General features: G+C 41.5%; 4 protein-coding genes across 6 annotated transcripts; 3 read left to right on the top strand and 1 right to left on the bottom strand.

The window, feature by feature from the left end:
• The first annotated feature begins 2932 nt into the window (after positions 1–2932).
• On the top strand, positions 2933–4499 carry LOC136442254 (serine/threonine-protein kinase 35-like). Its single transcript, XM_066439018.1, has one exon. It carries the CDS (start codon positions 3039–3041, stop codon positions 3969–3971), a length of 933 nt encoding a protein of 310 aa, XP_066295115.1. The 5' UTR covers positions 2933–3038; the 3' UTR covers positions 3972–4499.
• A 2577-nt stretch (positions 4500–7076) lies between these two features.
• Positions 7077–11259, top strand: LOC136442253 (uncharacterized). Of its 3 annotated transcripts, none has more exons than XM_066439017.1 (5): positions 7077–7250; positions 7436–7573; positions 8012–8260; positions 8795–9262; positions 9816–11259. In XM_066439017.1, exons 1-5 carry the CDS (start codon positions 7130–7132, stop codon positions 9833–9835), a joined length of 996 nt encoding a protein of 331 aa, XP_066295114.1. In that variant the 5' UTR covers positions 7077–7129; the 3' UTR covers positions 9836–11259. The 3 variants fall into 3 exon arrangements, with proteins under 3 accessions (XP_066295114.1, XP_066295113.1, XP_066295112.1); XM_066439016.1 differs by lacking the exon at positions 9816–11259 and adding an exon at positions 9476–9523 and having other exon boundaries at positions 8798–9262; XM_066439015.1 differs by lacking the exon at positions 9816–11259 and adding an exon at positions 9476–9523.
• Positions 11260–11925: 666 nt separating this feature from the next.
• On the top strand, positions 11926–16124 carry LOC136441325 (zinc finger protein 678-like). The gene is made up of 2 exons (XM_066437557.1): positions 11926–12107; positions 14749–16124. Exon 2 carries the CDS (start codon positions 14768–14770, stop codon positions 16016–16018), a length of 1251 nt encoding a protein of 416 aa, XP_066293654.1. The 5' UTR covers positions 11926–12107; positions 14749–14767; the 3' UTR covers positions 16019–16124.
• A 1233-nt stretch (positions 16125–17357) lies between these two features.
• Positions 17358–24282, bottom strand: LOC136441324 (cytochrome P450 2C30-like). Its single transcript, XM_066437556.1, has 7 exons — positions 23704–24282; positions 22047–22189; positions 21348–21558; positions 20707–20990; positions 19969–20157; positions 19384–19519; positions 17358–18847 (listed from the first exon to the last, which is right to left on the bottom strand). The coding sequence occupies exons 1-7, from the start codon at positions 24062–24064 to the stop codon at positions 18666–18668; spliced, it is 1506 nt and encodes a 501-aa protein (XP_066293653.1). The 5' UTR covers positions 24065–24282; the 3' UTR covers positions 17358–18665.
• Between the last annotated feature and the right edge of the window lie 21 nt (positions 24283–24303).

Below are 24303 nucleotides of genomic sequence, written 5' to 3'. Positions count from 1 at the left end.
CTTACCTTTGTAGAATTCCGCCCGCTCACATGAACAGTCTCCTCCTGTTCAGTTAGTTCTTGCCATTATGTCAAGCTCAGCATCAATTTCATATTATGCTATGATATACGTATGCATCTTGGTAATTAACAAGGCACATATTGCCCCCGTTTGGTCCATAAAGTACATGTTGAGAGCAGCCCACTAATAAAGTCATTTCCATTACACCATTTTGTTGTTTACACATCATACAGTCCTGATAGGTTTACTTTAATGTTGTATGGATTCACATCAAAACCAGAACAACAACATAAACAATCATGGTATAGGTAAGGTTTGTAATGTTTTGAGCTAATTATAAGCAGCTTTTATACCTATTTTGTACACTGTTCTTTTATGTATGTTATTTGCATTTAGCCTTCGGGCATGAATTTGCAATAAACTTATTATTATTCTCATTCTGCCTCTAGTCGCTTATATTACAGCTTCTGCATCGTGCATCGCAGTTGCACAGGGTTCACTTCCGGGTAGTACTTCCCGATTGGCTTCTAACTTAGGTCTGGTAACGAACAGCTTATATGAATGACGTTATACATGCCTTAGGATATTAAAGATACTAGTACTCTTTTGGTCATCTTTCTCGCATATTTACCTTACCAATTGTGATCAGGTGGACATGTAACGTTACATGGGCGCTCCTTGAAGGTCCTCACAGGCATAGCGATCGGGGGTAACGTTAGTATGTGGTACTAGTATCACATGACATGGAAAGTTCCGCTTCACCTTTCACTTTCAGTGAGTGACTCATTGTGTACGTATGTTTAACAGGTACACATAACGCTATGTTCGTGTGGGGTTAAATTGGCGTAGCAGTTACTGGCAGTAAGGGCAGGGAAGCCATGCACAGTGGTAGCGGCGGTTGGGAAAGGCAACAAAACTGTTAAGAACACCGCTGTAACTGCATGTTCCATTGTACGTCGGTACTGTTGTCTTGGAGACCACTGAACGGTACCATCCCCAAGCTGGCGGCCTCTGTACAGGTAACGTTACGTGTGAATGAAATTGTGAAAACATCACGAGACTTGCTAGAGTCAAGGAGGTAATGGGGTGAAGTGATAGCACTTTGCTGACTACAACCCGCCACAGTATAGACAGAGTAGCACGTCGATAGGGCAGGGGGAAAGGTTAGCATCCTGCAGGCCTTCCTAGCATGGTTATGAATAGTAGAATCCGACAAAAATAGGGTGAATAATTGGTCACTGAGTCAGTCCGCGGGAAGGGTAAATGAAACACAATGGTGGACAAACTCCCCCAGCAAATGATTCTGCCGATAGCCAGTGTAGTTGGCCTGGTAGAGACAAGGAAAATGTTCCGTAGTTCGTGTTCTTGTAAAAGATTGAAATGGTGACAAGGTGATCAAAGAATAGGCCTCCTCATTTTCTTTTTAATACTGTCATTTTCTGCTACGCTACTAAATCCACATGAATACATGTATATGTCAATATCAACTGGATAAATACGTCTATGCCATGAGTCAAGTTGGGCCGTACTCCTTGCTGCAGTCGTAACAAATACAAGGTTAAAATTAAAGGAGACGAAATCAAAGATCATACTTCCGTGAGATATCTATCTTAATTTTGTACATACCTACATTTACATGTCCAAAATGATGAAGATGATGATCTATTCATCCTATATACCTTGAATATTCAACAAGATACTCTGCATTTCCAGAATAAACTGCTAGGGGCTAAAAGCTACACTGCTGTAACTCTTCTAACGTAAAAAGTCACCTGCCACGAAAAAGCTAGGCCACAGTATGTCTAGAACAGAAGATACCGAAACAGAAATATACACATACAATCTGACACACTCAAAAGAATACCTTTCACAGAGTTAAACGTACCTCCTTCATGGAGGTAATGAGAGTATTCAAATAGATTGTAAGCACCCGTTCGAGTATTTCTCTCTCCACTTAAAGTAAGATGACGTGCTTAAAGGTTCCTGGAAGAAGCGCATGGCTCGAACTATGGAGCATCTCCAAGTAAGATTTGATATACGCTGTACACACTGCGCAGTTCCCCATACAGTGTAACGTTACAATGTATACAGAACTAGTGTACCGTTATGTTGACATTGCTAATTTGACAGATGGTATTGAATGAATGGACTCTATTGCTCAACAATCGTACACGGTACAATGTATAGCATTGAATTAACAATACTGTAAGGCAAATCTATCCTACAATTGTAACTACAAAACATTATCAGTAACAGTGTATGGGTTACAATATAGTCATGTATGGGTAATTCTGTCTCTTTTGAAATTATTTAAAGAGAAATTGACCTATGTATGTGGATATAGTCGGACATGACAACAATACATAGAAAATATCACTTAGTAAACCAAATAAGGTGAAGTTTGTCTTAGTAGTAATAGTCTGTAACAGTGCATCTCTTTTGTATACATGTATTCAACCCACTTTAGTGGTACTAACAAGTTCGTATACAAAAGAACATATTGTAGCTAAACCTTCCTTCCTAACTTTTGCAGGAAAAACATTTTGTACTCAAACACTACACCTGACACCATTACATATATGACAGAAAAAAATAACTTCAACAGAGACAACGAATTGCCTTGCTGCTGACAAATTAGCAGCAAAGGAGAGAAAGACTCAGAGCTGTCCTGGGCAACACTGTGAGAAGACATCGACATGCAGTCTTTCAAGGTTATTTGTTATAATTCAATCATAAGCAAAATAAGGGCGACCATTTAAAAGACTTCAATAATTTTTAGAATGGTTGATTTTGTAATCTACTCTTGCACTACTCAATTAGTCTATTGAACTACAGTACTAATGTACTCCAATATGTACTCATATGTCATTAACTTGCTTATCTATAAAGTTTACATCTTCCCGTAGGTTGGTGACTTCGAGGTCGGAGAGGAACTGGGGAGGGGTTCTTTTGGTCAAGTACACAAAGCCTATTCTTTGGGCCGTGATCCTGTCAGGATCTGTGCAGCCAAAAGACTTTCCGCAGATTCGGACCACCAAATGAATGAAGCGGTTGGAGAACTGAACACATTAACAAACCTTCCCCGTCATGACCATATCGCCCAGCTTATCGGGCACGAGATAGTCTATTCCCCTTCTGCTTACATTTGGATTTTTCTCGAATTCTGTGAAGGTGGTACACTTGGTGACTACGTTTTCCGCAACCAACGAAACGTTACTGTAAAACGCCAGCTGACGTTCCAGTTGGCCGATGCCGTCACGTTCCTCCACCGTCTGCATATCGTCCACAGGGATCTGAAACCACAGAACTTGATGATAAAAGACAAAAGTGAGTTCCCAATTCTGAAGGTAGTGGACTTTGGTATGGCAACTGTGAGTGACCGTTTAGATCAAGATAAGGTGCACAAGTATTTTACGGGATCCCTTGGGGGAACACCCTTCTATATCGCTCCCGAAGCCCACTTGAGCGGTGCCGAACAAAACACCGGCCGTACTTGGACCACGGCCGTTGACATATTTTCCATGGGGCTGATAATCTGGGCTATGTTTGACAATCTCAACAGTAGCAATGCCGACCAGGAGCCATATCTGGCCCCTTGTGTGAGAAATTCGAAGGGACACCCCGAACCTATCGGTCATCTTCTGGCGCGAGGCAGACGTATAGACCATACCGCCGTCATGAAAAGTGAATCGAAGCGCCGAAACCTTGTCTTGACGATGATAGACCCAGACTACAAGAAAAGACCTAGTGCTGACGAAGTCTTCAATAACCTAAAGCTCGTTGACGACCAAAGTGATCAGAACGCCTTTGACATTCTTCTGACAGGCATGTTCAACAGAGGTCCTTCAAGCACGATGAACCGTAGCACAGCTACAGCCTCTGCTGCGGGAAGCAGGCCAAGGAAGCGAAGGCTCGGTGAAGCCAGCGACTCCAGTCCGGGCACAATGCAAAAGAAAGCCCGTGATCTTTGAGACACAACTTGTAGACGGGAACAAATAGTCATGCCTTCAAGTACCAGAGACATCAACCTAGGATTGAGGTGTTCGAAAGCTGTATTTTCCTAGAACGTTAACCATCGTCGAGTGAAATTTGTTTCCACCAAGCACAGAACGAGCATCCTCATCAGATATTAAACAACGCTTACAGCTAGATGTGCCAAGGTTAGGTGTGATATACATGTAGGTATTTTAGTGCAATATAACCAGCTGCTGCCGCGCCGCGTGCCCGTGAAGCTGGAGGTATGTTAAACCGAAGGGCGGTTATACCGGCTACATACACGGTATTACATTTTTATATTTGGACTTGATGGGGCGTGGCTTACTTAATGGTGCAATATAACCTTGACAAGGACCAGACTGTCCACGTCTTTGGGCGCCAGGGGGAGCTGCTTGATGGGTTGAACTTTTGGTCAGAATTACGAATGTGTCCGAGTTTTTATCCTTTGCAAGTTTGGTAATTGAAGAGGTGGTACGCTAGGTATATGTAACGTTAGATTGAAATGCAAGACAGCAACGTTGTGCTTTTCTTGAGCTGTGCTAATAAACTGTTGTGTACGAAGTGATGTGTGTGTCTTTCTTGTAGGTTCATGTCCGTTTACTTTATTTTTTCTTCATCATGCTGTGGCTGCTAAGCACATTGTGGTTACTAGTATCAAACTGATGAACTAAAGCCATGTATCACAAAAATATTAAATTTTGTCACACTTTTGGAGCAGTTTTTGTACAAGTTTGCAGCCAAATTCTTCAACGTTAACATGTACGTGTGAAAAAAGACATGAGTGGTAAAAAAAACTCTCACCTGTCTCTTTTTAACTCTTATGGATCGCATGTAATTGTCACTCGAATGTAAATCGTGTTTGGATAGTTTCTATGTGCTAGCTTTCATCTTATCTTCAGCATATATTTTGTGCTAACAAACTGCTGTGTATGCCGTAGACTAATATCATTAGTGTATGAATGAATACACGAAGACCTTTATTGTACATTTTTGCCCAACTTGTCTAAGTGTAGCTCACAACAAAGATATGTATACAAACATACATATATTGGTACTAGTATCGTAGTCTACCAGATAAATTCAGCTTCTTCTCGATTCTTGATAATGGTGAAAATGTAGCTCTGTACGGGCTCAGGTTAAGTCGGTTTATCAAAACGCATGTTATTGTCTTCAAACACCGCTTATTATATAATATTAGTAATAAGCGGCACATGTTACATCTGTCTTGAAGTCGGCACATTGGCTCGTTTTCTTGGAACCCAAGCAGTGGCCACAAGATTGTCTACCAGACTAAGGGAAAGGTCGACAGGGTGTGTCGGAAAAAGAAAACTGCGAGGTTGTTACTTCAGTTTCCACAACCTGAAGAAGACGTAACATTGCTTCGTTGATGACACTAAGAAATATTTACTGAGGAGGACTGAGAAGCAAAACATGGCGGCCTGGGTCTGCATGATACTGGCCATCGGTTGCGTCACTGCACCAGGTAAGTTAACAATGTTTTGTGAAAAGCACATACCCGCTGAATTTAATAGACCAAATCTACTTTTCCCAAAACATGTTCTAACCATTTCAACAGCTTTATAATGTGATTATACGTTTATGCCCGAGAGCTAATTGCAAGTAAAGTTACATGTGACATAACGTTAGATATAAGAATGGCAAATACAATGATAATAAAAGAAATATTTCTATGTTATTATACGTAAATGTACATCGAGCTAGTTTTCTTGGGTTTGACTTCTTTTTAGACAGTGAAAGACGAATAAACCAAATTCTTGATTTTGATAGTAGAATTGTTTTCCTTTGGTCATGAATAATGGGAAAGTAAGAATGTATTTTGTACACATTGGTGAATGATTGGTCCCTTATGAACAACTAGAGATGAACTAGAGATTCATACTACCGTAAAAGACAATTGGATGCAATGTTACGTACGTGTTGAGACCAAGACAAGAGAGTAGGTTAACCTAAAATCTCCTTGGTTAACCGGTTGTTTAGGGTAACACCTATAGCCTCTACCAGGCTCCGTGGATCGCTGGGAAATATTGACTACTGAGTATTGACCTTCTCTCCATACCCTTGGCATACTATTCACTCTATTCGGCCAATTTCTACTATTTTCCCAGCGATCCGCAGAGCCTGGTAGCGGCTAGGTAACACCTAGGTATTTATGGTTGCTTATCTTTTATATCGATAGTGTGTACATTCCCAGTTTATAGTGTTCAGGCTTGCGCTTATGTGTGAATCACATTAAGTGGCATACATCTGGGTGCAGGTGTATTTGCAAGCATTTCTGCCATAATCCTAATGTGTGAATATCTAATTGCAAAGTGTGATGTTGTTGATTTCCCAATAGATGATACAATCATCTGCCAACGGTTTAATGTTTGGGTTGAACTTACCTCTGCGAAGGAATAGTAGTGGTCCAAGTATAGAGCCCTGAGGGACACCAGTAGTGTAATTATTTGGAAACGGTTCACTATTGCCACCAATTCAGCAGCCCCTAGATGTCTGTACATAAGATAATATCTGGAGGATGTCCAGGTAGCCCTTTGAATCAGATGATTTTGTGGTGCAAAACCTCTAACTTAATTACACATACCTCGAGTTTTTGTTCACATACCGTCTGTTTCCTTTGATCGACATTAAATGGTGAAGAGGTTGCTAGGGGTGATTTTGGTGGTCCTGTGCTGGGGGAACTATTGCTACTGTGACTACAATTTAAGCGAGATTTGAATGATGTACCTATTTTGGTCTGAATGGAGTTTAAACTGTAAACGCCAACACAATAAATTGGACTTACTCAAATTTTCGACTGAAAAGCTACAGTCTTTGTCAAGGAATATTTTCCCTGTTTTGGTGTACATGTTTAGTGACGATATCTTTTCAAAGATTTTTTTTAGAGTCACTCTTCTCCCTTTACTTTCTGTGTAAGTTGCTATCTACCACAACCAGCATGTGGTGTGTTTTTTTTTTTCATTTCCGCCAGGGTAGTTATATTCGGTGGTTGTGTGCATCGGTGGGTGATATGATATCGCATGATATATTATAATCTCCTTCCCAATATCTCTTTTCTAATCTTTCTTTCTTTCTTTCAGGTTCCACTTCAAAAGATGAACCATGTGAAGCAGCAATGCAGGCCAGACAAATTTACGCATTTGTGGGCAGGCCACAGTTCAGCAGCCCCCTCTACCGGAATCAAAGCACTCTGAAATCAAAGACTGATCTGCATATCAAGGCCATGGATAAAACAGGTCTCTTATTCTTGCGACACTCCTGCCTTTTTCTCTGTAGCTCTTCGCACGAATAATGAAGTATATGTTGCTGCAGCAGCAAATTGTTTGAGTATCTATTGCCTTGTCGACACCAATATCATATCCCTTCTTATATATTTCTAGATGTTTTGCTCATTATTCCTTGCTAATCTGTTACCTAACAGATTCAGGACCATCTGAATTTGAGCAGACTACCACCAGCACTCATGTCAACAGACCACAATTCAGCAGCCCCCTCTACCGGAATCAAGACGCTGTACAGCCTAAGGCTGAGCTGCAGACTAAGGCCAAAGATAAAACAGGTTGTCGTACATGTACATTTTCTCTCCTAGCTCTTTATACCGATGAAAGCCCAAGGGTAGGAAATGTTGAAGCTGCCACAAATCTGTATGTTTTGTTGGAATATCCGTTGGAGTATCCGTAATATGCCTGTACTGTCAACAAACAATGTTGTCGACACTGATAGCCTTTCTTATTACATATTTAAACCTTTTGCTAAAGCTTCTTCCTAATTCTACTTTGTAACAGATCCAGAACCATCTAAATCAGATCAGACCACCGCCAAGTATACCAACATGCCCCTGTTCAGCAGTCTAAGGCTGATCTGCAGACTAAGGCCAATGATAATTTTTTTCTTTTTTCTTATTGTTATATCTTGTTACATAAGCTAGGTTGAGTATTTCTGATTAACAATTTTCAGGATGCTGTGTGCCTGGCATTATATCTAAACATTTTAACAGGATCAGAAAACTGCCGTGAGGCAAAAGGAGCATCCTACCGAGGAACAGATGCTGTAACCGTAACAGGCAGGACATGTCAGCGCTGGGACAGTCAGACACCTCATGCACACGACAGGACACCCGCTAACTATCCTTCAGGCGGACTGGAGGAGAACTACTGCCGGAACCCAGACGGCAGTTACGCACTTTGGTGCTACACGACGGATCCCAGAAAGAGATGGGACTTTTGTGACGCACCTGATTGTAATGGTAAGGTCTGAACCTTTGTTAAAACGTAAATGGGACGAATAGTTAAAATCTTTATTATTATGCACAGATGGTTGTCTTGGTTGATATTTAGATATCTGTTGTATATTTGCTCGCACCATATTGATTTTTTTTAAGCATCACCTTACCTATTCTTTGAAATTTGCATGCTTTGTATCTGTTTATGTTCTGTCATAAATCATAGTCCTATTATGGAAAACAAAGAAATATAGAAATTTGAAATTTTGAGAGTACGTCAATAATACAGAGGCAAAATACAGAGGCATACCATATTTTCCTTTCACCCATGCCACGTATGACATAAAGTACGTCATGTTCACCTTATATAAACGTTACCATAAACATGTTACACTTTGATAAAGTTCATCCACCTGGAAAGCAAGGGGCCAGTTTCTGGCCTGTGCACGTAGGCAGGCAGGCAGGCAGGCATCGTGGCACATGTGGCTATTTTCTGTGTACGTAGTTTTCCTTGTTTCTACAGACCTTTAGTTAAATAGTCTGCGTCCTCTTCCCCAGAAGTATGGCTGCCAGGGGATCAATCATGGGTTGCGGACTCTACTGGCCCACCGTTGGTCCACAACGGAGTGACATATGATGCCACAAAAGCCCTGGATGGGGACAGTGAGACCTTTTGGAACCCTCAGAACCTGGTTGCTGGCGAGAACCCCAACCTAGACCGTGACAACAACTGGTACATCGTACTAGACCTAACGGCGCCCCAAACTCTAACCCGCATCGCAGTGATCAACTACGGAGACACCACCCACGACATTGCAGCCTTCACGTTGCAAAAGTCGCCGGCTGGGAGTCCGTACAACTGGGAGGACGTCGTGTCCGTTACTAACGTGAAGGGAGGAACGACACGGAACCAGGATTTCGGCGGTTTCCAGGGAACAGCGCGGTATTGGAGGTTCGTGGTCACTCGGACCCACTCGGGCTGGCAGCCATGGGTCACCGAACTGTACATCTTCGGAAAACCATCAGGTAGTTAAGGGAAATATTGTTATTTTTTAACAAATACAAATATCGATACAACGAAGGTCCACAGCAAAACGTCACGTGATGCACTGAAATACGAATCTTTTGTGCTAGGTCGAACGTCTGGTATTTCATATCACACTTGACGTGAATTAAGCAGAAAAGGTACGCGCACGCATATTCCGTTCGTATCAGTTTTGACAAGGAAATGCATTTCAGCTGTCGGGACTGGAGGGGAAAACAACGGCTGACGTGGTGAAGGCATTTTATAAGATATTCATCTCATCATCATGTAATTGTATAATTGACATATACGACTCCCTATTGTATCTCCTGTTGATATCATCTACCTTTGATAATATTATATAGATTGTGCCTTCATGTAGTTTAAATTGGAGCATTGTACAGCCTAGAACCTAACCATTGTATAGCATAGAACCTACCTATAGCTTTTAGTAGTTTGATATAAGTAGCCAGTAGTATTTTATTTTTGCCTTACATTGTACCTGTTACAATCGTTGTGCAATAAACTTTGACTTGACTTGACTTTCTACTCCAGGCGCGACTCCTGGCGAATGACATCCGTACGGCAACGAGTCCCTTTGCTGCCATCGCGGGTCGACCACAACTCCAGTTCCTGTCAACGTTGCAGCCGGAGAGAGATGCAGGCAACCGATAGAGTTTAAGGCTTTATGTTATAATTATTGATTTAAAGAAAGGTGTTTTTATCTAAAAGATAGCGACTGTTGTAGAAGGTTTGCTGGATTTCAAAATAGCGCCAGCAAACACAATACTAGGATTTCACTCTCCGAACTTTGTATGGTAGTTCTATCACAAATTTACACGTTCACTCTGTTTTGTTAAGAAGGGAAGGGCCATAAACAATTTGCTGCTTATTTCTTTGAACGACGATAATGCTGTAGAAAAACTTGATTAATAGTTTCAATGAAAGAAAGTATTGAAGAATAGCCTCTAGTTCGAATTCTCCAGAAATGAAGTAGCTCATGAACCTTCAACACTTACCAATGGCATAAGACATGACGGATTAAATTGTCAAATTTTGACACGTTTTGATATCCTTTTGTTTATTAGGATGATACACGATTTAACCTTCTTATACCTTGTAGCATCTTTTCCACTACTTTTCGTCGTTGTTTAATTTCACTTTTGTGAATTACATATGTACATGTAATATCAGAAGAGCAACTTTGTATTGTTGAGTTGTACCTGTTCAGTTGTATCATTTTGTTATATTTTGTAGAGATTTCTAAGCAATCGTCTGCTCTGTTGAAGCCATACATGACATGCGTTGTATTGATTTTGGTAAAACAAACTTAAGCACCATGTTATGTTCACCAGCATTGGTAAAAGACAAACTGTATAAAAAGACATATCAAGCAATGTGAAAACGTAGATGTAAACGTTCTGGTCAACATAGTGCGTTTTCAGAATACTCTATGGTGGTACATTTCTCTATAGTGGCTAGGGGAGTATTGTAGCGAAATCTGACTATCCTTATTGTAACGCTATCACATTCTATGTACTTCTTTACTTAAGATACAACTGAAGGGTGGCTGAGGAGTTTTGGGATGTTATTGAAAAAAAACTTTATAAACCTTCCTCAACCTTAATTTTTTTCAGGTAGTACTTTATAGCAAGGTGATAATTTATGCAAATTGTTTGACGTCATGATTACGTCATCAAGGCGTCATGGCCACGCCCATTTTTAGAAAAAAGGCTCTCCTAGGCTTGTACTTCGATGTTTATCAATATTACTTTTGACGATTTCCGGACTGTGTCCATATGGAGCGAGCTGGTTAAGCAGCCATGAAATCGCCCGGTAGAAAGTATCATTACTTCTCTCCTGCACGTGTACATGAATTTGTAAAAGGTCTTAATGACAAATGTTAAAGTTAAAGCAAATGGGCCCTAAATACATACAGATTTGACTGTAAGTAAATTTATATAGTTAATAAAAGTGATGGCTATACGGTTATAATGCAGTAATTCGAATTCGTTCTTTTATATTCTATCAGTTTTTAAACAAACTGAAAATCAAGGACTTATTATACGGGCTGCTACTTGTGCACGTAGTAGGCATCCTTCCATCTTAACATGCAGTTTGACTTCTCATTTCCCCCCGCCTTGATGCCTTTACAGCTTTAGTCCAACGGCCTGTAAGTTGTTCACCTTGTTAGGAACGCTTGTTGTCAAATCTCATCATTTAGCAGACTCCACAGTTTGCATCGGACCGACGTTGTTGGAAACGGGAGCTACCATAACACAGGATCAATTAAAACGACAGTGCTTTATTAGCTGTAAACCCAATGACATTATATAGAATATAATAACATAATATATTCTATATAATGTCCTTGGTAAACATAGCCTCCGTTGCAGGCTCTGAACCAGCTTTTGGGGGGGCTAAATAATACACTTTTTGCAGCCAGCCCGTAACTATCAGCCAACCCTGTAGCTATCAGCCAGCTGATAGTTACAGGGTTGGCTGATAGTTACGGGCTGGCGGCAAAAAGTGTATTATTTAGCCCCCAAAAAAGCTGGTTCAGAGCCTGCAACGGAGGCTATGTAAAACAGACGTCGGTCATGGAGCCCGATTTCGAGGCTAGAGCAGAGTAAGTCACGTGTTCAAGTGGGTGTATGAGAGGCAACCGCTGATTGGCCACTGCATATGGAAATTAGACCCGTACAGACAACAGAGTCAGAGAATTCACGTCACTTGCCAGGCGAGCAGAAGCTGTGAGCGGACACTTTCACGCTCACCGAGTTTTCTGCCCTACAGAAAGGAGGTCTCTGGTTCAACAAGTTTCAGGTTACCGCTGATAGTCGCAAGGTAATGTGCTGTTCTTTCGTCTCTTTCCGATTGAACTTACTTGTAACAAAAATTAAGAAGACGTACTTTTCTTCGTTTGGGAAAAAAATGGCACTTGAACCCCACTGTTACAATTGTCGCAGGCTTATATAGGTGACGTAGCTTTGCATTCTGGTCAGTGTTTAATTTTGTACTCAGTTCTGCACAATTGTTCGCTACTGCACGGGAAAAACTGATGGCTAGTCTCCAACCAGACCCAATAGATTGCAAAGACCGTATCCAACTGGAAGAAAGAGCTTATAGTGCAATCTAAGGTCTGGAACAAGTCGGTCTGAACAAAGGCTATTAACATCTAATTGTTACCTAATCAAATTGTGCTTCTGTAAGTGAGTTTATTACTCTCTGTCCGCACGGGCGTGCGGCGCCATGCAGGGCTGTACCGCGAAAATTAAACTTCCCAGGAAAAATAAACTAAATGTTGCCAACAGAAAAGACTTGGTCTCTTTTTCAAAATCAATCTGTTACGAAGATCGCTACCAAAACTGCTTCAATCGTCACAAAATGCTATCAATTTTGACCAGTTACGCCGGAACTGTAAGGGCAATTCCCGCCATGTGGTCACGTGGAATCTTGCAGTTAATCTTTAGTATAGTGGCTTGAACCCGAAACAGTAAACATTGTCTACGGATGTTTTTGTAAGAACAGTTTTCCATGATGCCACAAACATCGCCGATGGGTGAAAGAAACTGCTATTGTGAGAGCTTTTTACTAGGCTCAACCAAGGCCCGAACCTCCCACTGGGACGTGCGCGGGTGACTAGGCTCGGTCATAAAAAGATTAGTACCCCGGACATTTGTACGGCTGTTAGCATTACAACGAGGAGGGGCAGCGACGCCTTTATTGAATAGAAATGCTCCGCCCTGTTTGAGTTGTTGCAGACCTTGGTTGGCTATGAGACTTGGGTTGGCTATGAAAACTCCTTCTGCCTGTTGGATACGGTCTTTGCCAACCCGTAGGTCTGCTTGGAGACTACTGATGGCCCCCTGTCTCATCAGTTCTAGCTTCTGGGTCGGCCCTACGAAGTTAACTATTGGCGTATTGATCGAAACGAGTATCATGGTAATTTGGTGATTCACATTCCCCTACAGAGTGTAGACGTGTCCTATGGATACAACCTGAAGTGTAAAATTATCCATCGGAACGATTTCAAGGGAAAACTTATAATCCTGGAGACAAAATTGACTTAGTAAGAGCCTTGCTAAGAGCAACACTGTGTAAGTCCAACCTATGTGTTCCATAAAGTGCAATTTTTTGGGAGGGATTTGTTGGAAGCAAGGACATTATACCTACATAATGTCCTTGTCGGAAGGAAACAAGAAGTTGACAGATGGTTGCTATTGACATGTAAAGCTCTGTTACCAGACAACTACCGGCCTATATATATATATGAATGGCTGACCCCAGAGGCCATCTACACAAAAGATTTGCTTGCGGGGCAAGAACAAAAGATCACTTTTAGCACGAATAATGGCTGACTGTAATCTCCAAGCAGATGTATGAATACAAAATCGTATTAAACGTTTCTCAATGCCATCGTTCCGTGGAGCAACCCAGAAACTGGGAGCTCAAGGATCCTCAAGAAACGTTATGACCCCCTTTCTACATCTGCTTGGAGATTAGGCCCTGAAAACAGTACCCGTATCGGTACAAAAACTGTCATCATGTAACCAAGCAACAAAGACCATTTTGTGAAATATGTAGGGTGTCTCGTCGGTTTTCCACAGTTAAACAGACACTTTTACTCTTTTGCTATTCGAGGGAATTCGGGGATAAGTGTTGGGACGGGCAAACATTATCTCCAAGGAGATGTAGGTACGCTCCGCCCAATCAGCAGCTTGAAAACGTTACGAATGTGCCTTTCTACATCTGCTTGGAGCTCTCTAACCCTGGGGTCTAGGCGCCTGCGCTAATACCTAGTCCCCTTGTCTGTGTGTCTGTATAATACACTTGTACAATTTGTCTTGGTTCTCTACTTGGCTTAGCAAGTATTTCCTTCATCTGTGTTATCCATATGTATTGGTTTTTCCCACTAAATCATCTATTATCCGAAAAATCTGTGTATGATAGAAACGTAGAAAACGTAGAAATGACAAAATGTGAAGTTGAGAGTGTTACTTTTTTATTCCTTAAACTGTTCATTTTGACTTACAGTCTGGATCGTTCTATTCCTTAGACCTGTCAGGATTATGCAAATATTGTACATCTGTCTTTATACTACTAGTAACTGTTAATCAGTGTTACTGTTATGTATTATTATCTGTATCTGTATCTGTATATGTATCTATATAGCCGGTAAAACCGCATATTAGGCGTAACACACCAGCTTCGCAGGCACGTGGCGCGGCAGCAGCTGGTTGTATTACACCGAACGGTCTGTTACACCTAGTCTTTGCATATCGGACTGCAACGGTTTTTTAAAGCTATTTAGTGAAAGTATTAGTTGTGTGGTTAAACCTAGTCTGTTGACCAAATGGAGAGAAAAATCTAGAATGTAATCGACGTAGGCGCAATCACTATGAAAATAGTGTACGTTTAGGCATTTTAATAACAAAGTTAAGGGTTTGAAGCTTTTAGTGTAAAAGTATCAATATCATTTCTGCAGGACCAAAGACTTGATCTACATGGCCACCGCAGCTGCATCTCATCTGGAACAAGAGGAGGAAAGGGATGGGCGTGAAAAGGATCTTCCACGTACCCTCAAGTGTGGGGAGTGCGACAAGGAGTTCGATAAGCTGAGTCATCTGAAGAAACACGTGCGGGCCCATACCAGTGAAAAGTGTGAAGACTGTAGCAAGCAGTTCAGTTGCCTGAGCAAACTCAAGATTCACATGCGGACTCACACTGGGGAGAAGCCGTACTCGTGTGAAAATTGCAACAAGCGCTTCAGTCAGTTGGGTAATCTGAAAAAACATATGAAGACTCACACTGGTGATAAGTCGTACATATGTGAGGAGTGCAGTAGGCAGTTTAGCCTGCTGGATAATCTGAAGAAGCATATAAGGACTCATACTGGTGAGAAACCCTACAGATGTGAAGAGTGTAACAAACAGTTCAGTAACGTGGGTAATCTGAAGAAGCATATCAGAACTCACACTGGCGAGAAACCTTACAAGTGTGAGAGGTGTAACAAGCAGTTCAGTGAGTTGGGATCTTTGGAGAAGCATAAAAGGACTCACACTGGTGAGAAACCGTACAGGTGCGAGGAGTGCAGCAAACAGTTCAGTGAGCTGGGTTCTCTGAAGAGCCATATGAGGACCCACACTGGCGAGAAACCTTACATGTGTGAGGAGTGCAGCAGACAGTTCAGTGGGCTGGGTTCTCTGAAGAACCATATGAGGACCCACACTGGCGAGAAACCTTACAGATGTGAGGAGTGCAGCAAACAGTTCAGTCAGCCAGGACATCTGAAGCAACATAAAATGACTCACACTGATGAGAAACCTTACAAATGTGGAGAGTGTAACAAACAGTTTAGTCAGCTAGATAGTATGAAGAGGCACATGAGGACTCACACCGGTGAGAAACCTTACAAGTGTGAGAGGTGTAAAAAGCAATTCAGTGACCTGGGAAATATGAAGAAGCATATGAGGACTCACACTGGTGAGAAACCTTACAGGTGTGAGGAGTGCAACCAACAGTTTAGTGAGCTGGGTTCTCTGAAGAAGCATGTGATGACTCATACTGGAGAGAAACCTTATAGATGTGAGGAGTGCAGCCGACAATTCAGGGCACTAGGTAATCTGAAGAGTCATATGCGGACTCACACTGGTGAGAAACCTTACACATGTGATGAGTGCAGCAGACAGTTTAGTCTGCTGGGTAATCTGAAGACGCATATGAGGACCCATACTAGAGGAGCAGTTCATGATTAGTGACTGATATTTATCTGAAGACCGTTTATACATTTCCGATTGCATGCAACGTCGCTGATTTTGGCGATAGAAAACGATGTCATTGCGCAATCCACAGTTTTGTGATTTAACAATGAAAAGACTCCATTCATATTGTAATTTTTATGTTTCGAAAACTGACCTCAGTTGTATGGAACGTTTATCGGCGTGGAGGCGACATGATACCATCCCATGAATCCTCAATACACATCCAGTAATACACACCCACATATGGCTGACTGTGGGCAAGAAGCATATAGACTTTTCATGTTGCTTTTGATATTGCAGCAACCGGTACAATTTGAGCATAAGATTTTCTTCTCTTGAACTGTCAAAAGACTTAAGTAGTCCATGAGACTGTCTGACCTTTGTAATTTGTGCACAACTTTCTAAATTGTGTCACAAACACTTGTGGACCATTGTACAAACATTCACCACAAATTCTGTGTCCAAACTTGACCAAACTACAGTGTTTTTCTGAAAACACTGTTGATTGATAATACTATACTGCTTGTGCATCAGAAAAACCAAAATGCACCAAAAAGCACCCATGGGAAAGTACAGAAAATCATATTTGATATTGTTTTTGTAATAATTGTAAGCAACCATAATTTTCTGTACTTTTCCATGGGTGCTTTTTGGTGCATTTTGGTTTTTCTGATGCACAAGCAGTATAGTATTATCAATCAACAGTGTTTTCAGAAAAACACTGTAGTTTGGTCAAGTTTGGACACAGAATTTGTGGTGAATGTTTGTACAATGGTCCGTAGGTGTTTGTGACACAATTTAGAAAGTTGTGCATAAATTACAAAGGTCAGATAGTCTCATGGACTACTTAAGTCTTTTGACAGTTCAAGAGAAGAAAATCTTATGCTCAAATTGTACCGGTTGCTGCAATATCAAAAGCAACATGAAAAGTCTATATGCTTCTTGCCCACAGTCAGCCATCTGTGGGTGTGTATTACTGGATGTGTATTGAGGAATCATGGGATGGTATCAAATCTCCTCCTGATGTCTGTCAAAGCACTACATTTCTCGTTAGTGGGTTAGTTGTCGAAATTGCCGTTCTTGTCGCTCTAAACTTATCTCTGTAAGTAAATATCTATGCTTTAGAATTAGATGTGGTAAAATTGTGACCTGGTAGAAATGCATTGAACTATTCGCACAACTGTATGCTTATTACTATTCTAGACTACTGCGTTGTTATCTATTATTGCGGAATACATGTTTTCCGCAAAGGAACCCTGTTCCGTTTCTTCATTTTGTCACATGTGGGAATTCAGCATGTGTGTGTGCTTTTTCTATAAGAACTCAAGGAAGATTAGAATTACTAATGTATTACTGATAATGATCTTCAATAAACAAACAAACAAACAGACAAACCGTTTCTGGCAGAGAATGCAAGTTTAACCTCATTTAGATGCAGGGAGTGCCCATTGATATCTGTGACATGTCGACAATGAAAAGCTCTGATGTATGATGTACACGAATTTGTAAATGGTCTTGATGACAAGTGTTGATTAAGAAATTAGTAAAACAAGTGGGATGCTTTATATGATGTAGATTGGACTTTAACTATGTAGTTTTACGATAAAACTAATGAATTGATAAAAGTGGCTATGTTATCAGAACGCAGTAATTCATCTTTTCATTTAACAATTTAACACAGGTTCTAAACAACTGAACACTAAGTCATTGGACTCACTGTACATGTTGTTACTTGTCCATGTAAAGAAAATGAAATTTGCAGGTAAGGCCGTGTATATGATAGAATAAGAATGCCAGGATTGAAAAAAAGTTGAACATGAATAATCAAACATACCATTACGCAGCTCAAACAACAACAAAAATTAAGATAATTAAATTTTTTGACTGTGCCTTACTCTTACCATTTGCTTCAGAATTCATTACATTAGTGCTAGTATGTACAATACCATGTTACATACTTTGCACCTTTTACTCTAATGCTTCTCTAATCCACCCATTTCTTGACCTGGGATTTCACTTGCAAAAAAACGAGTATCACAAAATTGCTATAAGATTAATAGCTTTGATATATCCTGATAACAATACAGGAAATAGTATCACAAAATTGATACATTTGTATAAGATTAACAGCTTTGATATATCCTGATAATAATACAAGCAATAGCCACAGATAGACTGATGCCGACTGTCCTCTAGGCAATCACCGATGAAAGAAGAGTGGGGGCTATCTGTTTGTCTGACTCTTTGGAGAATTTATCTAGCAGTTTGATTTACTCAAATTGTTAAACATGTATGTGAGATAAGCTTTTAGCCAATAAGAGTGCGGCGGCACGTCCACCATTAAGAAGTTTGTTTCAAAAATTTCGGAATTCCCTTGCGTTATTATTTGCACTCGAAGGCGGAATAAGGCAGTTTATGGTTCCAACTGCGCATGCGCATCCAAATTCACTGTGGGTAACATGTCAATAGTGTAGACCCCCAACTCGTAAACAGTTGTTGTAAAGACCATATCTTATACATGTCCAGATGTGTTTTGTTTATATCTCAAAGGCCTAAAAAATCACATTTGACATATCACCCATTATGCACTTCACTGCGCATGCACGTTTGGAACCATGAACTTCCTTATAGAATCGGTCTATCAACGCGGGTAGGCACAGAGTTCATCAGACTCAGGCGGGCGAAGTGTCAGTCCATATATCCCCTCGGTGGAATAAGACGTGACCCCCTCCGGTAACTTGAAGGTGAAGTTCTGGAGGAGGGAGGTGAAGATCAGGAACAGCTCCATCTTGGCGAGCTGGTCCCCCGGGCATCCCCGCCGTCCTGGAAAAAAATGTCCACTCTGTGAAACTCAAAACCTACATCAAGACCCATCAACCTTCATAGTATCTAATCTCCAAGCAGATGTAAGTATCCGGCTTATTCTCAGTTTTTTACGCCTAGTTTTGCAACAATCTGTGTTCTTCTCTAGTATCTCCTCAGAGAGGAAAGCCCAATACTAAAAAAAGAGCACTTAATGTTGCAAAAAAGGCGTAAAACGCAGAGAATGAGCCAGGTACTTGAACATTACATAGAACCGGGAAGGCGGAGGCGCTACTGACTAACAACGTACCATTTTTTACCTGATGCTCACGTCAAACACCAAGATAGTCACGTATTCTGAGCAACCGAATCTACAGTTAATTTATCATGAAGCCGACCAAATATTTGTGCTTGAAAGTAGTTTTGATTTTCTTCTATCCTGTTACTTACAAAGATGAACTTTCATACTTACCCGCTATGTGATGTGTGGTTTACTCTGAAAAGCTATAAGAACGAAGTAAGAAATGAAATTCATGGCACACTGGCACCCGACATACCTCCTGAAAATGGCAGGTAGGAATCAGGCTTGCTGATGACATGCCCTTCTGCGTCTAGGAACCTGCCGGGGTCAAACCGTTCGGGATCGGGCCAGTACGCATGGTCCATGTGGACGGAGTACAGGTTGGTCAGGACCTGCCATACGGTATAGAAAACATGGCGTTAAAACCATATGATGGTGCAAATACTCTACTCTACACACAAAATTTGTGCACAAAATAGTGTGCAGATGTGGACTAAAATTGTTCAAAGTTCATACACATAAAATCATAAACGCATCCAATAACGTGCGGAATAATTAAAAAAGCGAAAAATGGTAAACACTAAGGAAACTAATTATGTGTTTCCTGTTTGTGTTTGTCTCATAAAGATAAAGAGAAATGAAGGCTTATTTGTTCACAACATAAAACGTTTGCATGCTTGAAATTTAGCAGGCATCATGTAATATCATAAATGTATTGCAAAGTCTTGCCCATAGACTAATTGCATTTCACATGAATAAAAGAACCTGAAAATGTGGATAACATTGGTGAGGCATAACAAAAGGACGGTAAGATTTGCAATCATACCACTCAACGACGTACCTGCGTTCCAGCGGGCATATCAAACCCACGCACGGTAACCTGCTGAGTTGTGGCGTGGGGAAGACTGAGAGGAGATACCGTGCGGATCCGCTGGGCTTCCATCAGGCAGGCTTCCGTGTAGGGCAGCTGGGAACGATGGGACAGGGCGGGCAGGGCACCTCCAACAACGGCATCAATCTCCTCTTGGACCTGTGTTGTTGAAACGTTACAAAACAAGTGTCACTAAAAGCAATCTTTACCTCCGCGTGTTTGTCTATTTGTTTGTTTATCTTAACGTGATAGTATTTATGGGGCTGGATTTGAGGCAGAGAATTGTGTAACAGGAGACTTGCAGGATGGTAAGGATGGTTTGGCCCAGGTCCAAAGCCGCCCCCCCGCCGGTCTTTGATACCCTGACTCTACCAGGAGTAACAATTCCCTTAAAACACATTTCAATTATATCTAGTTAGTTGTTAATTGTAACCCTAGGCAGTATCAAACCAAGGCAATGTAGCGAGCAGGAGCCTAACCTCTGCTTGGAGATGGGGCGTTGTTCTGGCGCAATATTACATTACCTTGAAATACTGCTACGGTGCCCAAAATCAATGTGCATCATATCGTTACTATCATACTAGCAGATGACATAATTGCCTAAGTACATACAAATGCATCAAAGCCCTATATAATGTCCTTGAATATACCTGTGAATCTGTGACACAGTCATCCACAATATGGAGGTAACAAAGGATAATGCTTTACCCTCTCCTGGATGTCTGTGTTCATCGCCAAGTACAGCAGGCCCCAACGCAGAGCGCACATAGTGGTGTCAATCCCAGCAAGGAAGAGGTCTACAGCGATGTACAGCACGTTTTCCACGGTGAAGTTGTGCACCCTTCTTTGACTCTCTACTTCCACCAAGCCCAGATCGATGAAGTCACGTGGATTCTCGTGATCTACGTCCTGTTGGTGGCGCACTATCTCATCCCAAATAAACTTTTGGACCTTCCTGGCGTGGTAGGTTGCATCCCTTATTGAATTATTTGCTGAAAAAAAAAACAGAGTAAGGTACCAGTGCGTGCATTGGTGACTCACCAGGTTTTGGCAGAAGGGAGGGGCTTAGGGGTTTGTACCGGTACAGAAAATTCAGGTCCAGGTACGGTCCAGGTAGGTCCAGAGGATCAGGTCCAGGTCTGGCCCTGAACCTGGACCTGACTATTGTCGTACGTTTGGCAAACATAGATGGATGGATGGATGGATGGATGGATGGATGGATGGATGGATGGATGGATGGATGGATGGATCGATGGATGGATCGATGGATGGATCGATGGATCGATGGATGGATGGACACATAGTACACATACATAAAGGTATTGAGGCAAAAGAGAGGTGATACATACCCCCAGGAACGAATCGCAGGAATGGAAAGACGCTGACGAGCTGTGCAGATCCAAATTTTGAGTTGACAATCATGGCTGATCTCGTCAGTCCTTTAAACACCTCATCAGTGTGTTCAAAGCGATTTCCGAAGATCATGGAACAGATGACATTGCCTATTGTCACATGGAGGTCTCCATCGATGGCAAAAGCCTTTCCTCCATATTCTACCACCTGACAAAGAAAATGTCCTCATTAAGTTTAGTGACCTCATAAAACCCCATGAAATATTTAGAGCTTTCATAAAATTTACTACAAATGACTTATACATTTACTTAACCTACGCATGGTGATGTTCACCTTCAAGTTTCAACTAACTTACGCATGTCACAAGTATGTCCCATCATTTATCACTAAAGCCATCTTGATCTGATTATATTGATGACATCCTCTGGAATCCTCAAAACTGATGTGAGTGTGCGAATAAAAAAAGTTTGGCAAAATGAAATTGCCTTCATTCTGAAATCTAAGTGGACAGGCAGGTTGAACAAACGAATGAAGTGAAGCCAGAATTCTGAAAAATGGAGCCAGAATTCTGGGAACTGGAGCCAGAATCCTGCAGAATCATACCCTCCAACACTTACGCATTGTACCTTCCAACTTGGTGTTTTCAATGTCACTTCTTTCCGAGAACAACTTTTCTCCTTGTCTGAAGAGCTTACCTTATCACAAAGGCAGCCTGCTTCTTCTCGGATCCGTTCCTCAATGCTCCCTGTTCCAGCTTTCATCCCCAAGGTCTTCAAGGCTTCAGAGATGAATTTTCTTTTCTGTTTCATGACATCTCCCCATCGTCCACCGCCGATGTCTAGAGAATTTATAATGTATGAAATGAAACAAGTTCAATCTATAATCAACATAGCAGAAATAAGATTAACTGCATTGAATGTGATACAGTCCTAACAAGAGTTCGGAGACCTCTCTCCATGAAATATATATCATGCAAATTAGGTCCTCATTTGCATAATTTGTATTCAATCATGTTCACCTTCACACAACTTCCAAATGCCAAAAGTATGAAATTCCAATTATCTACCAATATGAAATAACAGAATTTTCTCATTGATTATGCAAATTAGGTCTTCATTTGCATAACTTTTTTCAATCAATGTCCCTCTATTTCTCAGTTACATATGCTGCCTTTTTAATAGTCTTGCCATTGAACGTTGTGGGTTTATAAAATTTCTCCTTTAATTGTGCAAAATTGCATTATTACCATTTCATTATATCAAGCATCACTTAAGCTATCCACATATCAAAAACAAGTATACAGGTTTGGTTGCACACTGTATATCCCTTTATAGTTTGATTTGACCACTAGCCATATGGCCCCTGGGGACAGGCCTTCCAGCAGGGGAATATTTACCCCACTTTGGGAACTAACAGGTGTTAGGTGCCACAACATGCATGTGTCCTATAATGGAAACACTGTAGATATGGATTTTCCTCATTAGTTATGCAAATTAAGTCCCAATTTGCATAATTTGCAAGGTCAAATACCAGGGTGCCCAAAATTGACCTTGACCTTTGTTTTACCAACACCTACCAACATACTACAAACATCCGGAAACACAGACGCACACACACACACACGCCAGAAACTACACCTCCATTTTTCATGGAGATAATTACGCAGTGACGAAACAAGAACATTGTGATTCAGTATGGATTTTGCTGTTGCATAGGTGAATTGCGTATCATTACATGGAGAAAATAATTCTTCAGTCTACTAGTCTGTTTATTGTAAAAGTTGACGACGTAAGAGAATCACTAGAAAGGTATTAAACAGCTGTGGAAGAGGCAAAGGTTTACGTTACTAGCGTGGCCAACTTCGATACCCCTATTCTACAATCCTTACGCCCGTTTTACATGCCTCACACCACTTTTCTTACATGTCGCTGTTTTATTAGTTGGACTATGGACTGAGGTGGGGCAGCTAAAATAAGCCAGAATAGTGGTGTGTCGCAGCTGAAAACAGTGGCACGTCACAGCTACAAACGGTTGTGTGGCAGCTTAGAATCTTGGCATGTCCAGGACGCTGAGAAAAGTGGTGTGTGAAAGGTGAACATTATTGTGGTGTGTGAAAGGTAAAGTATACTCTAGCAGAGGTTCGGCTCCGGCTGGCTTTTTACGTGTTTTTAGGCGTGTGTTTTTGTTGGCTTGGCGACATAAAGAAAACAGGACATTGAAATAGAAAGCCTGACAAAAACGCCTGAGAAAAGTCAAAAGCCTGAGCCGGGCCGAACCTTTGCTGGGAGAGTAGGTAAAAGAATGTGTGGAAGGAAAATAGAACCTCTGTACTTGTTGGCCATGCTACATTACCTTTCCCGAAGCCAGTGCAAGCATCAAATATGTAAGGTGGTGCCCTGGATGCGAACAGCTCGGACCTGTCCACGAGCGCGTCCTTCACGGCAGTGTAACCGTTCAGAACCACCACATCTTCCATCCCCATCCTGACGGTGAAGACGTCCCCGTACTGCCGCCTCCACGCCGTCAGCTTGCGGTGAGGCGCTCGGCCCAAGGCGAGAAGGTGCCCGACAACAGGCCACCATCCTGACGGGTACGGAGGGAGGTTCCTAGGACGTCTGTGTCTAAGATACAGGCACGCCAGGAGGAAGGCAAGGCAGAGCACAAGAAACAGACGAGATAGCTCAAAGATCTCCAGAAATGTGCCTGCCGCCATTTTCTCCACCGGTATTCACAGGGTTGAATGTTTCTACTGAGTAAACAAGTCTGTTAAGTCAATTAACGTTGGTGACGTGCAGTCAGTCCTTCACAAGTTCACAGGTTACAGTCATGTCAACATTACCGGTATTGTAACCGGTATTTAGTTGACATTTCATTTGTGGACCAGGTCGTGAATACTGGTGGTGTGCGCAGTGTCTTGAATCCCAGTGGCGGATTTGTGGCAGTTAAGGCAGC

The sequence above is a fragment of the Branchiostoma lanceolatum genome, chromosome 9 (assembly GCF_035083965.1).
Source record: "Branchiostoma lanceolatum isolate klBraLanc5 chromosome 9, klBraLanc5.hap2, whole genome shotgun sequence".
NCBI classification, from domain to species: Eukaryota; Metazoa; Chordata; class Leptocardii; order Amphioxiformes; family Branchiostomatidae; genus Branchiostoma; species Branchiostoma lanceolatum.
Note: the sequence above shows the minus strand (reverse complement) of the source record. Positions and strands in the feature narration are given on the sequence as shown.

Coding starts and splice junctions, on each gene's coding strand:
- LOC136442254 (XM_066439018.1), top strand. CDS start 3,039: ATGAATGAAGCGGTTGGAGAACTGAACACATTAACAAACCTTCCCCGT.
- LOC136442253 (XM_066439015.1), top strand. CDS start 7,130: ATGCAGGCCAGACAAATTTACGCATTTGTGGGCAGGCCACAGTTCAGC. Junction 7,574..8,011: donor TAAGGCCAAAGATAAAACAG/GTTGTCGTACAT, acceptor ACATTTTAACAG/GATCAGAAAACTGCCGTGAG. Junction 9,263..9,475: donor CATCTTCGGAAAACCATCAG/GTAGTTAAGGGA, acceptor AATGCATTTCAG/CTGTCGGGACTGGAGGGGAA.
- LOC136441325 (XM_066437557.1), top strand. CDS start 14,768: ATGGCCACCGCAGCTGCATCTCATCTGGAACAAGAGGAGGAAAGGGAT.
- LOC136441324 (XM_066437556.1), bottom strand. CDS start 24,064: ATGGCGGCAGGCACATTTCTGGAGATCTTTGAGCTATCTCGTCTGTTT. Junction 19,520..19,968: donor ATATGCCCGCTGGAACGCAG/GTACGTCGTTGA, acceptor ACCGTATGGCAG/GTCCTGACCAACCTGTACTC. Junction 18,848..19,383: donor CTACCTGCCATTTTCAGGAG/GTATGTCGGGTG, acceptor ATTTTTTTCCAG/GACGGCGGGGATGCCCGGGG.